Source organism: Xenopus tropicalis, chromosome 2 (genome assembly GCF_000004195.4).
Source record: "Xenopus tropicalis strain Nigerian chromosome 2, UCB_Xtro_10.0, whole genome shotgun sequence".
Taxonomy (NCBI): Eukaryota; Metazoa; Chordata; class Amphibia; order Anura; family Pipidae; genus Xenopus; species Xenopus tropicalis.
In genome coordinates, this window is record NC_030678.2 from 142181305 (window position 1) to 142195960 (window position 14656).

General features: G+C 38.7%; 1 protein-coding gene across 2 annotated transcripts in view; it reads right to left on the reverse strand.

Moving 5' to 3' along the window:
* Nucleotides 1–535: 535 nt before the first annotated feature.
* tfcp2 (transcription factor CP2) overlaps nt 536–14656 on the reverse strand; it is a 39670-nt gene continuing 25549 nt past the window's right edge. For both annotated transcript variants that reach the window (XM_012956682.3, NM_205827.1), the window contains 7 exon segments: nt 12366–12441; nt 11377–11470; nt 9184–9274; nt 8438–8550; nt 8045–8187; nt 5271–5322; nt 536–2080 (listed from right to left, as the gene is read on the reverse strand). In XM_012956682.3, the coding sequence (XP_012812136.1) occupies nt 2043–2080; nt 5271–5322; nt 8045–8187; nt 8438–8550; nt 9184–9274; nt 11377–11470; nt 12366–12441 (607 nt within the window). In that variant the 3' untranslated portion in view covers nt 536–2042.

A 14656-nucleotide genomic window follows, 5' to 3' on the forward strand; every position in this document is an offset into this window, starting at 1 on the left:
CCATGCATCACCCGAACATACCAGAACGCTTCACAGCACATACGAAACCACACATGTTAGCATGATCCCTAACCTAGTTGTAAATATGCAGCCATCCGGCTTTCTAGAACTATAACTTGTGCTATGTTTAGAAACCCAAGTTTGTTAGGGAAGCTGGGACAGGACTTAGACATCCCACTAAAAAATTACTGCTTAACACTGGGGTTCATTGCTGTACATTTCTCTTGTGGTTGATGCTATCTTTTCAGACACTGTAAACACTTCCAAGAATACCTAGGCTGGCAAAAAAGGGTTCACCCCAAATCCTACAGAAACTAACCTTCATATTAGGCAGGAGAATTCTACCATCTTACCCTAAATGGCTTTCAATGTGGACAAACCAGCTGCACCAAAAATTTGATAACTACCAGGATAAAACAAGAATTCTGTCCAATCTGTAATATAATCTATGGGATGTAAATAGTGATTTAACTGATTTAAATATATACCAGTGCAATGAAATAGAAAAAATAGAAATTGAAAAAAAAAAATCACATTAGTTATAAAACAAAAAAAGTTTGTCCATTTATTATGAAATACATTATTTGGTGTTTAAGAGTTTTGAGAATTGTACACTTTGTTTTATTTTCTTTCCCAGAACCAAATTTACAAATATTGCAGCTAATTTTCATTGGACTATTATTCCCCCATAGGATACACAAGGACAGGATTTTGGAGGTTCGTGGGATAGGGGTGTTAGGCTGGCAAGACAGAGCCAACTGCACATAATGCCAAAGTAGCTGAATAAACAGCTACTAAAAAAACATGTCCTTTCTTAATTCCCATTACCAATATTAAGTAATTTCAATTTAAGGACAATATAACATCTGGTTTCTGGAGTAAAACACTCTCGGTAGCTTGGGATCCAAATGATTCAATCTTTTTGGGGGGTGGCGGGACATAAGGGGGTTACTCTATCTTATAAAACATGTAGACTTCCACAGGTGTCTGCATAAATAGAGCAAAGCAATATTTTGTTAATTCAGATGACGGAAATAAAAGGGGAACAATACAGGGGTAGGCAGTCATGCTGGTTGGCAGCAAAGACGACATCATGACCATAAAACAAACTGTAAGGGACAGGGGTTTCCTTTTGTCATTGTTGCTTTACCTGGTCACTTGCAGCAATATTACACTATATGATTCCAGGTTCTCTCACAGCAAAACAAAATACCCTAACAAGTGATAGGAGCATTATCTGCCCCCAGTCATGTAAAATAACAGGCGATGATCCTTACATAAAGGCAGCCATAAAAAAAAATATGCTCAAAGACAAGTAAAAATTCCGGCTGGGGGGGGGGGGGGGGGTGACAGCAATAGCTAAAGAATAAGGAGAAGGTACAAAAAGCATCATACAAAAGATACACATGCTACATAAAAATGAAACCCTTTTCCGTTTTTTTGGGATGATCACTTACACAGTGTTTAGGAACTTGGAATATTGGCCTCACATCCTCCATGAAAAGCCTTACATTTCTTTTACAAGTATAAAAAACAAACGAACAAAAGATGCCAGTGAATGTACGAACCAGTCATGTGCTGCTCAGCTTAGGCTTTTACTTTCTCTGCGATCACAATGTCAGAAACATACTGTGTTATGTTACATTGAGCTGTGAGCAGATCCTTAGAATCAATAAGCTTTCACAACCCTTCAGCTACCCTCTCATTTGATTAATATGCTTTCCTTTAAGCCTCTTTGGGCCTGCAACAGCATTCTCTATAGTCCCCACAGTATGGGATGGAGCAGAGGAAATAGAATGCCTGCTTTCAATCTGCACAAGAAAAGCCACTCTGCTGAGGATGACTGGACTAGGTGAGAAATGAAGGCGGGTAAAGATCACAGTATGCCAATCCATCACTTGGCAACACATGTTTTTTTCTCCTTTAGGGTCTTGTTACTAGTGCATGTAAGTCTTGTGAGCTGAAAAAATGGCTCAGAGAGACAGAATCTGCTTCTTCTGTGGATAACATCTCTATTCATCTGATCCGTGGCACCTCGCACCTCATTTTAAGATGATGTGATAGCTGTCATTTGTTTCAGCTAAAGGCAAAACAAAACAAATGAGATGATTAAACATAATCTTTATATTAATATGGAAACATCATTAAGTATGTAATCCCATGAAATGTACACACTGGGATACAAGGCTGAGCCACTAGAAGACAAAGTAAATCAGAGAACATATGCCTCAGGGCACTATGCCCTGGAACCAGACATTTGCTTTCATTTTTCTAACCACTCTAGACCAATCGGCAATGAGTTACTGGGCTTGGGTGTTCATGCACCAATTCTATTACATACCTGTATATTTTATACCTATTCTTCTCTCCACACAAACATCCCTGTTCAACTTCATTTTAATTTCATGGACAGACCTGCCAAGCAACAGCGTGCTAGCCACAAACAGCCATGAATGCCCACTGACTGAAAGCCAGACCCAGACTGGCAATATGTGGGTTCAGGCAAATAACAGAGGGGCTGCTGTAAGATGCTATAGAAAAGTCCAGTTGTTTAAGACTTAATTCTTCTAGATACTGTATACCATGTATATAAATTGCACTTTGCAGTACAATCTGCTTTGTCCTGCCTCCCACTCATTAATTTAAAACATACCTGATTAAGATACATTGGTCCAAACCAAGCTGGCAGCCTATAGGCCTGTGCAAGGGCCAAAATAAAATTCTGCATGACCATTATCCGTCCAAGGACTGGCCAAGTTTGAAAATCCCCTGGGGTAGGGACTGTATCATTTCTTTCCACTATGTTTCTATTTCATCCCTTTGTGGTTTACTTGATAGTAGTAGGTTTAACATTGCTTTGAATATCTTTTTCACTGTGAAGGGAAGATCTAATTTTTCTGCGAGGTGAATATGTTGGTATAGGGGTATGATCTGCCTATGATATGGGCAGAGAGGGCACCTAAAAACTTCAAAATGTCTATTTCGGTAGTGGTCAGATAGATAATCCTCATTTAAAGTTTAATGTTTAGTATTTTGCGGACAGAAAAATTATAACAAAATTGTCAGTTGATCTTCAATTGTTGTGGGTTTATTTCCTTTTTTTTCTGCAGCTCTTGTAATTGGAATTTAAACTTTGTGACTGCTAGGTATTAATTACCCCAACAATCAGGAAGCATTAGGAAGCCTCAGTGGCCCCCCCAACAAGCGAACAGAATTATCAGTTGCAGGCTGGGAGGAGCCAAAATAGGAAGGATAATAATTAAGAAAACAAATAATGAAAATCAATTGTAAAAAGTTGCTTAGAACTATCCATCGATAACACACTAAATGTTAATTGAAAGTTGAACTTCCCCTTTAACTTATGTACAGTGGGGTATACTACTGCCATTGTTCGGAGCTTACTGAATAACATGACTCTAGATAAATATAGAGGATATCTATATATAGTGACTAAAGCTTGCCATACACTTTAAGATCTGCTCATTAGCGGAGGTTGCCAAACAAGCAGATCTTTCCCTGATATGAGGGATGACAACAATTTAAAATAGAAGCTGTTGGGGTGCATGAATATCTGCCCAATGTTCAGATGGCAGGCCTGCCAGAGGGCCCCATACATGGGCCAATAAGCTGCTAAGTATATTCCTGAAGGCCCAAATAGCCAGCTGTTATCTACCTGTGTATGGCCACCTTAAGAGTAGAGTCTTAAGCTCATTTCAAACCTAAACACAAAATTAAAAGACTTAATAAATATTTCAACAAGGTTTATTTAAAGCAAGTTTCAGCCAAGAAAATATATTACATTAATGTTGAAAGCCCTTGCACTGCAAAATATTTTTAGCCTCTAGAAACACCATATTTCTACATTAGTCTTAAAAATACTAATAATGATGGTTCATGTAGAAATACTAGAAGTAGCTGGATGCCACTGTTACTATTTGGTTGCAATGTCAAGTACCAGCTGACAATGACAGCAAAGCAGGCACACTGAATTTCAGCGGGTGGCCACTAGAGGTCTACATTAGTCTTCTAGATGAAGTGTTCACTAAAGATAAACTTTATTTCATCATCATTTATTTATAGCTTTAATACAGAGAGTAGGATTTAAAGCTTCAGGCCTTCAAATATGTCTAGGATGCTAAATGTAATGAAAGTGAAGTTAAAACTCCATACTAGATCTACCCTCAAAAGTAACAGGGCAATCAAAAAGTTGACATGGATTTTAGACCGGAATAGTTTCTGCAAAAACAAAATCATTTTAGGGCAATGGTAAACAAGCTTTAATTTATTTGCTCCTTGTATGTGAGAAAGGAGTACGGGGTCATTCAGCAAGGGAAAAAAACAGCCCATGCACGGTGACCCCAGCAGCCAGTCACATAGAGGTATCACCTTTATACCCCTTTTGTTATTTTTTATTTCAAAAGGGTTACCCTGTAAACATTTTGACTGGCTAGCACGGTACATCACCTTTTCCTGAAACACTCAATCTAATTTGGAATCAGAAGTGAAAATGCATCCCACTTGAGTGATAACTGGAATTTCACTATCTGGCAGTCTGGCAGATGCCATCAGGAGAACATTACCTATCTGAATGCATAATGCTAATGATTGCTAATGAAGTTTGGTGGAGGATAAACAATGGTCTGGGCTATTTTACATGGTTTGGGCTTAGACCCCTGGTTCCAATGAAATCAAACCTTAAGGGCAGTGGCAGATGGGGAGATTAGTCACCCCGCGACAAATCTTCGTTACCGTGGGCGACTAATCTCACCGCAATGCCATCCCACTGGCAAAAATGTAAATCACCGAAGGGATGGCATACACGTTGCTATGATTGCCTGAAGTTTCCTCTCAAGGCAACTTCGGGAAATTGTAGCAGCGCGTATGCCATCCCACCGGCGATTTACATTCTTGCCGGTGGGATGGCATTGCGGGGAGATTACTTGCCCACGGTAATGAAGATTTGACGTGGGGTGACTAATCTCCCCTTCTGCCACTGCCCTAAGGCTCCAGTCTATAATCAAATTCTAGATAATGTTTGTGCTTTCTGCTTTGTGAAAGAGTTTGGGCAAGGCCCTTTCAAGATCCCACCAACAATGTTCCAATATCTAGTGGGGGACCTTTTATAAGAATAGCAGCAAAGAGGATTGACTTCATACTAAAGCCCTTGATTTGGGAATGAGATCTTGAACATACAGTGTTCCCAGACACCATCAGTAAGAATCTGCAAATAGAATCTACAGAGAGAAAAAAGTGAGGTTTGTGTTCCATACCTTTCATTGTGTCCAAGATAAAACAAGACTCGTCCTGAAAGTTTTGGATCATCTATAAATAAGAAAAAAAAAATTTAATACATTTCAGTCTAAATGATTTATCACAACAGGGTGAAAATATCACCTCTACTGCAAACTGTCATGCTATCAGAATTTCACTAGGCACAATAAATCTGAGTAGGCCAATTTACTGCCAATGTGCTAGAGTTCAAAACTGCAGCCACATTATATCCTTCATTTATTGGCCCAACAGAAGGTTTTTAAAACAGAATAGGTTTTAAAACTCATTTTGCAGTGCTTTTCTTGACAGAAATAAAAGTATTTCTAACTCAGCTTGTAGATTCTTTTGCGTCTGAACATACATTTCCCTTTTTCAAATAATGCACTTTATATCTTCTTAAAGCATTCATGGTAACCTAAAGCTGACAAGATAAAGAGAATAGCTATATCTTAGCATGTTTTGATCCTTGACCAACCATTCTCAGCAACCCTCATAGAGTTTGAATGGAAGTGGGCAGTGAGGTATGCCCAGCAATTAGTGATTAGCTTTGTTCAGCGAGATGCAAGTAAAACAATGCAAGTAGAGGTTCCCATACAAAGGGAGGAGGAAAAAAAAAAAAAAAAAAAAAAAAAAAAGAGGACAGAGGTGCCAGCCGAGGGGCAAATTGGTCTGCTGCTGATTTTCTTTTTTAGATACAACTAAAATCACAGTCTAAAATATTTTATGACACTGCTGTTATATATCTAAAACCTTGTGCTCTTCTAAGGAGGGCCCCAAGCAAATAAAAGACTGCAATGTGGAATCTTGAATCTAAAAAGTCTAAAAAGATCTGGCTCAAAAGAAACAAGTATAAATAAATAAAATAAAAAAAAGTAATCAAACTATTTTCACAAACTGCTTCCTATTATTATAATTCTGTATAAAGTGCAGAGATATTGCAGAGCTTTATAGTAATTATATGTCATGCACATCAGTCCCTGCCCCAGTGGAGCTTACAATCTAAGGTCCTTCTTGCATGCACACAGAGTAGGGTCAGTTTTATCAAAAGCCAGATCACTTGCCTGTTTCATTTTTCAAAAATGAAATAGTTAAGTGACACCATTTGCTGAGGGAATGGAACAGTATAGGCTGTGTTTGCTTTGTCTACTAGTAAATCTGGGCAGATAAGAGGATAGTGCAAGGAGCGTTTCACAGGCTGATAAATCAAAGTATTTACTTAAAAGGAACATATGACCAATTTGCAAGCACTTCTTACATTCCTTTTAGCTGCAGAATAAAAGGACTTCTAGAGTAGACAGCATGGATGTATCAATGATGGGCATTTGGCAAACTGCTTGCCCTAGTCACATTTAAGACAAGGTTAAGAAAAAATAAAAATGAACAGATAATTGATATGTATAAACTGTGATAATAGGAATTCAGGAACACACTTTCCACTGCAGATAACAGGTAAGGCTGATGAAAGGCGGGTCACCTGAAACTTTGTTCTTTGTCTATCCATGAAACAATAATGGCTTTTATATTTGCATGGTGGGATTTATGTATAAGGTATCAGGCCGTATAGATATTAAAGTAACAGTAACACCAAATTTTTTTTTATATACTTAATTCCCCCCATAACAACTATAATGATAGTTAAGGCTTACTCCCCTTGGATTATTTTCATTCATTATGTTTAGCTTGCATTTCACTTGCAAAGTGCCTCATAGGAGAAAGGCGAAAGCAGCTTGAATTCCTCTGGGCACTGAACCGGAAGTCAGCTTTGCACTGATGACCAAAAGCACCTAAGCTTTTTGTTCAGCTTCTGCAGCTAAAATTTTTGTTTCTATTCCTTCAGACATTTTTGGGGGGTAATGATGTGAGCACATATTTAAGCTGCAGATGCTAAAAAAAAAAAGCTTCCGTGCTTTAGGTCATCAGTGCAAAGCTGACTTCTGGTTCAGTGCCCAGAGGAATTCAAGCTTCTGTTGCCTTTTCCCATTATAGCTGTTTTGGGGGGAGTAAAGTATTAAAAAAATGGTGTTACTGTCCCTTAAATAGTGGCCATACATTTTGGCCCATTCAGATGGCCGCATATCTCCCACCTCAATGTGGGCAAAGATGTGTAGAAAAGATCTGCTCTTTTGGCAACTTCGCCTAAAGAGACAATATTTATATGTATGGAAAAGAACAAACTGCTGGTCAAGTGATGGCACTGAGAGTTTGTTATACAGTATATTTTGTTGTCTCCAGGGTGTTTCTGCAGGTTGCTTCATCAAAGCGCTTCATACAGCATTTTATTTTGTTACCCAGCTCCAGCCTCACATGCAGTAATAGAAAACTTTTCACAGTGCCGCTAGGACTGTGCATTTCTGGATGATGTACTTATAGAAATGCCGAGCTCTACTAGTGCTTGTTGAAAGTCTACTAGGAAGGGCGATGGTGGGGCATACTAAGGTGCACAGTGCATTTTTCCTCCAGCCCAGCTACTTTTTCTTCTTGCCCCAGGGACATTTTGCTCTGGAGAACATTGTGTGCCTGTGAAAATACTTTATGGGCTGGTGACACCCCTTATGACTTTCTGTATTACATTACTAATACACTATTACTACTATTACAATTGCACTAAAAGTTGTGATCATGGATTCTGGGAACAATAGCAGCTTAAGCATAACAGAAACTGCAACCAGCATCACCTACACAAGAGCAAAATCATTATACATTTACCTATTACATTTCAATTAAAATAATACAGAGGGGGAAAAAAGGACCACTTCTACTCTTATAGAGTTACCTCATCACTGATAAGAACATGGATTCCAGTGGGCCCTTGTTTGTAGATCTGGTTGATTTGATGGGGAGAAATACTGAAGAGCTGGGCAATCTTCTCAGTTAATTCAATGGCCGTCATTTCCTCCAAGTAAATGGCATGATAAACTATTGAAATTGAAAAAAAAAAAAAAACATGTAGGTCTCTTTCCATTTAGAGCCCACTCAAGGTGGCCATAGACAAGCCAATGAAAACCAAGGATTTGGTCCTCCCAGACAGTTAACATGCTTATTGGTCTGTGTATGGGGCCTGCCTGACCAATATCTGTTGAAAACCAGCCAGATATAGATTGGCAGGTTTAAAACGTGTAATGTATTGCAGGAACTCCAGAGTAGCAGCATGAGAAAAATGATTTACCATAAAAAGCACTGTTTCCTGCCTCCCCATTCTCGTGTTTGTGTTGTTGCTGCTGCTCCCTCAACTGCTGGGACTCCTGACAGACATAAATGGTAAGTCTTGGCCGCACCATCCTAGAGGAATATTAGAAAAAATAGCATTATCTAGTACCACTGTGTGGCAATGTATATGTATGTATGTGTAGGCACACGGAGTGAATTTTGTAGCCTCAAATGCAGGAGTATGCATTTCCGATCTAAAATCCTCTCTGTGTGCCTGACCCTAGGCAGATGCAGGGTTGCCATCCTCAAGACCAGATGTCCTGGGAGTGGCACATTATTTAAAAAAAAAACAAAAAAAAAAAAAACAAACCACCACTGGTATCTACAGAAGATCAAAAGATACAGAGCCAACACTTTACAGATTAGCAGAAGTCATTATTCTCTATAGGAGCAACCTGCTTAATGAAGAGTCGGGCTGCTCTAATGAAACAAAATACCAACCTAATGATACTGGGACCTGAAATTGACATTTATGCATTTAATGGAATTTTCTAGCAGGGTTGTAAATATAGCTTTAAAAACAATAAAGGAGGGATTCTGTGTCTCTTAGACACAAAGCATTACAGTTAAGCTATAAGTATGTTAATAAAAGCAACTACTGGGGAATATACTGAATTAGCTATGCACTGTTAAGTTACGGTATTTCATCATTTCCAACGGGCTTCTGAAATAAGTCAGCAACAAATGAAAGACATGAAAACTTACCTGCCCTTAAGAGCATTAAAGAGTCGAATGCCATCTGCAGGACCACAGATTTGGATAACATCATCCCTAGTTAACTTTAATAAATCTGCACCTGAAAAATTCCAAATGTTAGCATGTTCATAGTTCAGTGGGCAAAATGTTCAAATATATTTCAGAACCCCACTGCACCTTATGAAGAAAAAGCAGAAAGAAGATATACCTAGACATTTGAAATACTGCGACTGCCCCGGTATTGGAATGCAGAAAAATGTATGTGTACCTGCGTGTCTAACCATAAAATGAAATAGAAAATAAAACTAAAATGTTTCTATATGTTATATGTATATTCCATGATTTCTAATGGGCCTAGCAGGCTGAACTAACACACCTCTGTTAACGAGAACCAACTAGATACTCACTCAGTACCTTCCCCGGAGCAACCATTTCCATGTGAGTGACCTCCCCCTAAGTATAACTCTACAGTACATTTGCTTTAATGGGTCTATAGGCAACCGCACTTTTTATTTATAGTTATAAGCCGATGCCATTTGACCTCTGGTATGCTTTCAGCTTTTATTTTGAGGGAGCAGATTACTGTGCTTACATAAAGTAAAGGTACTGGTTGAAAGCATCACTTGCAATTTGCAAGTTTTAATAAGTCAGCTTTCACGGGTTTGTAATAATTTGGTTGATGTCCTAGATAAAAAAAAATGTAACTATGCTATAAGGTGGGATCTTATTACAAATTCAGGCATTAAAAAAAGAAGTAAAAAGGATGGTTTATGCCTAATTAATATAAGGTTTTTCGCCAGGGTGTGTGCAACCCCTAACCCAAGATAAATTAATGCATGTATTTCTCACTAAGACCTACAATCTAGTTTTGCCCTTATTGCATTCTAACCTGCAATAGATGAGTGCTCTAGCTGGGCTGGATGTGGCCATCCAATGGATTTGTACTGCCCACAGACTGCCAAACGGTTCCATAGAATTCTTTGTACATGACCATTAGAATTAAGATTCCCCAACATCTGGTGTTTAAATTACATTGGAAAAAAAGCTATGTGCATCTGTTTAATATCAGAGGGTTAAAGAATCGAGAGCAAAGCACATCTCATGCACTAACCCTAAAATAGTTTTTCCCCCTAAGACTGCCCCTTGTGCTCTCAGAGCTGAAAACAGAAAGAACACATGTATAAGGGATCAAATGTTGCTTTAAATCAGACATTTTTTTTAAAGATATTCCTTGCTATTTGATTTTAATTCAGAAGAAGAAAGGGTAGCCTAATCCCAGAGAGACACTGCCGTAATTCCAGCACTTGCAAAACTATAACTCCCAGCATTCTCCAGCACTATCAACATTGGAAGTACAAAACTAGCAAAGGATAAGATACTATAGGCTTGCCATGCCTGCTTTCAAGCAATTATATTTCATCTAGTGGGCACAATTTACGTAATTCTGTGATGGGGCATATTTATCCCACATCTACACAGGCATTACCAATAGAACAGTTACACTTGGGCATCCTTCTGGATCAGTAGTAGTGCAAATGACGTGGTTCAGCTACTGGTAAACTTTTAGTACGTTACAGAATGTCATATTCCTCTGCAACTGGTCTTCATTATTATTATTATTTTTTTGTAGTTTTTTTTTTAATTATTTGCCTTCCTCTTTTACATCTTTCAGCTTTCAGATGGGGGACACTAACCCCCCCAAAACCAAAAACATATGGTTTGGTGTGCTTATAATTGTATTATTATTGTTACTTTGTATTACTTATCTTTCTATTCTGTCCCACCCCCTATTCATATTCTAGTCACTCATATTAACCACTGCCTGGTTGCTAAGGTAAACAAAACCCTATCAACCAGATAGCTGCTGAAATTCCAAACTAGAGCTGCTGAGAAAAATGCTACATAACTGAAGAAACAGACAAAATAAAGCATGAAGACCAAATGCAAATCGTCTCAGAATATCACTGTATGCATCATACTAAAAGTTAGTACTTTTAAGTGGTCGTGTAATGCTGGAAGTTGTAGCTCAACATCTGGAAATAGAGAGGCAGCCTGTTATGGCAGTTTATAAGGCTGGGCGGCACAGAGCTGTCACCTGGGCATAGAGAAGTACATGCTGTGTACTTAAAGGAAAAGAAGTGCAAGTTGTATGAAGGGCTGAGGGGAATGTGAAGATGTAGGGGTTTCCTCCCAGTCGGTTACCTGAGAAATTTGTGAAAAGCCGCGAGAATGCAGCAAATCTATTTCTATGTAGCCACTGTTGTGCCTCCTGAGGGGTTGATGTAGGCAAGAGGTTCTACAAGAGAAATGCATAGAGATAGCGCCACAAAGCTCCAGTCTGAACATTAGATAGCAAATCAGTGTGCCAATGGTAAGGGCATTTCCTTCTCTAGGAGACAAGTCGTTCAGCCTGCATGAGGTAGTTATGTGGGCTATCAAACCTCAACTTGGCCTCATAGGAGCAGAAAAAAAACACAAAGGCAGTGAAATGCATTTTTCCAGTGAAACGGAAAACTGAGATTGTTTGCACAATCTGAGAATGTTACTTGCTGCCCAATAGTATATTTGTGTTTATTATGGTACACATGTAAGTAAGGCGGTAGACATGCAGGTAATGGATTTTCTACCCTGGACTGTTTAACAAACTCTATGCTTTTTATTGATAATGTCTGTGTATATGGCCCAAGTTATGTTAGATAAACCCACGTTATGGATAAAACATGGGCTTACTGTGTGCATAGAAGCTATGTCTGCAAACTTACAATTAGGCAATGAGCGGGGGGCAATAATACCACTACCTCGGTTGAGCTATGTGCTATAGAAAGCATTTCAACAGTCACAATCTGTTCAACAGCAGTATGTGAATTATGCCTCTGCTTCTGCAAACAGCATGGCAGCTTCCACTCTCATGAATAAATACAAGTGTGCAGAGAGAAACATATGCACACTGTTCACTGTCTCTAAAAAAAATGAACCTATTTACAGAGTGTACATATTTTCTTACAACCCTGGCATGTAATGCAATTGCAAATAGAACTAAGATGATTATATGCATTAATACACATTTACATACAGATAATAGTATCAGCCAGTCTCAGCTAGGCATAGTGCCTAATGACATGGCTGTGCCAGCACCTTGTTCTCTCCTGGCACCTCAAAAACCCTATACAATATAAAGCGTATAAATGTACCTGGATTGGCGTCAATCCTGCACTTACATCTACAATGGGAGCAGGAGGCTCAGGCTGGTGATTTGGGGAGCCATTCCTATTATAAAAAAAAAAAAAAGATGCACAATCAGGCAAAAAACAAGACTAGAATTCCTTAAGGCATATCTAATGCCATAGCTGAAGCAATCAAATACAGGTATGGGATCCCTTATCTGGAAAACAGAAATCTTTTAATTACGGGAAGACCATTTCCACAGACTCCATTTTGACCAAATAATTCTATTATTACAGAAAATAAGAGAAATCATTTTTAATAATTAGAACATTACTTAAATGATTTTTTTTTTAACAGATTTATGGTATGGTGGTCCAAATTTTATAAGGATCCCTTATCTGGAAAACACCAGGTCCCAAGCATTCAGGTCTCATACTTGTACTAGTAAACACATTTCTCTAAATAAAGCTTTCTAATAACATTTCCGTAACACATAGCTATAAGGCCCTTCATAAATAGGGTGTGCTTGGCATGAATACATTTGTGGTTGCTAGGGGAAAAGCCCCAGAAACCTGACTAAACATGATTTCATCTGTTGAGGGGAACAGGAAGGCTACCTGTTGCAATTACAGCCCGTCATTAGAGACACTGCAGAAATAGAAGTGTAAAGAAAGGCTACTCCCAATGAGACAGGTAAAAACAGCACATGAATTTCTAATTCGGCAAAAGTATCAGCATTTCCAAATCCAAGTTGTAGGAACATTAACAAAATGTATGCAAAAGTAAATGAAGCTATCAGTATTCAGTAACAGAGCTTCTTGAGCAATACACGCCTGCAAATGTACTGAGGATCCAGGGTGCCCCTTGGGAAGCAGACATGGATGAAAGCTCTTGCTATTTCTATAGAGAGCTCATTTAAAGCATCAGTTTTCTATGCCCTAAATGGGAAGAGTTGTATATAATTATTTTTAAAGCCTGGGTAAAAAAAAAAAAAAAGGATGAGAATTGCTGATTAAAGCAACGTACTCGGGGAAAAAGAACTACTCCCAGAGTTGTATAGAAGCAGAGATGCAGGGGTATTTAATATCCCTTAAGACAAGTTCACAAAAGCATTTTGACAGCACTCAGCACAGCTGTCCTCAGGTAAGAAATTCCATGTATGTAACTGTATTTCTGCATTTCATGCATTTGCAAGCTTCCATTATCCCAGGAAATTGGTCTGTGTAAAAAATATATATTTTTGACATCTGAGACAGTGTTAATGCATCCTTTTTACACAGACCCAACTGAACTGAAGCCATGTTAGAATACTTGAAACTATAATTAATGCTGGGGGTTTCATTTATCAACAGAATAGTGTGGTATTTCTTTTACTAGAGATACTAACAGGTTCCTATCATCTATAGCAGTGCTGTCCAACTGGCGGCCTGTGGGCCGGACCCCCCTCTGTGTGGCCCCCCACCTGTGTGTGCCATACTCTGCCTGCCCTATGCTGCCTGTGTGTGTGTCATACTCTGCCTGCCCTATGCTGCCTGTGTGTGTGCCATACTCTGCCTGCCCTATGCTGCCTGTGGGAGGTGAACCTGGCAGGGGTTTGTTCTGGTAGTTTGTTAAATGATATCTAATGTATGTAATTATATACTGGGGGTGGCTGTGTTATCCACAGGGGAGGAGGGGGCATGTCGATTCAAGGGTGTGTCTTAATATGACATAATATAATTCTTTCACAAATGAATTATGGTTGATATTTACCCAAGAGTCTGTATTAACCTAAGATATATTCACCACCAGCATGAAAATAATGAGGATCATTCCTGGGGCTAGGATGTGAGATCATTTGGTGCTTCGCTTAGTAACACTGGCCTATGGTCAGATCCCTGGTGCCTCTGCAAAACCTGGCATTCTCACATTAACTGCTACCATGTTTACAGTCTCTTAGCTTGGTCATGCTTAGCGGCTGCAGTCTGCACAGCAGATAAAGACTGTCTGTATGAATCTATGGAGGCAACAGTGTTCAGATTCATTTCTGAACAGATTTATGAAGATTAAGGATACTGTTACTGATAATACCTCGAAAACACCAAATACTGACAGGTTACAACATTAAAAAAAACCCTAGTGTCATGTACATGACATTGTACTATATACCCTATTTAGTTTTATGCCTGGAAACAGCCTGTTACATTTCACACAACAATTTTTTTTTCACCAAAAATTGTAAGAAAGTTGTAGCAAGGATTATTTCTCCTTCATTTGTTTCTAAAAGCAGCTGTTTTATCAAGCTTTATAGCCAAGTTGCTACATTTTTTTATGCCAA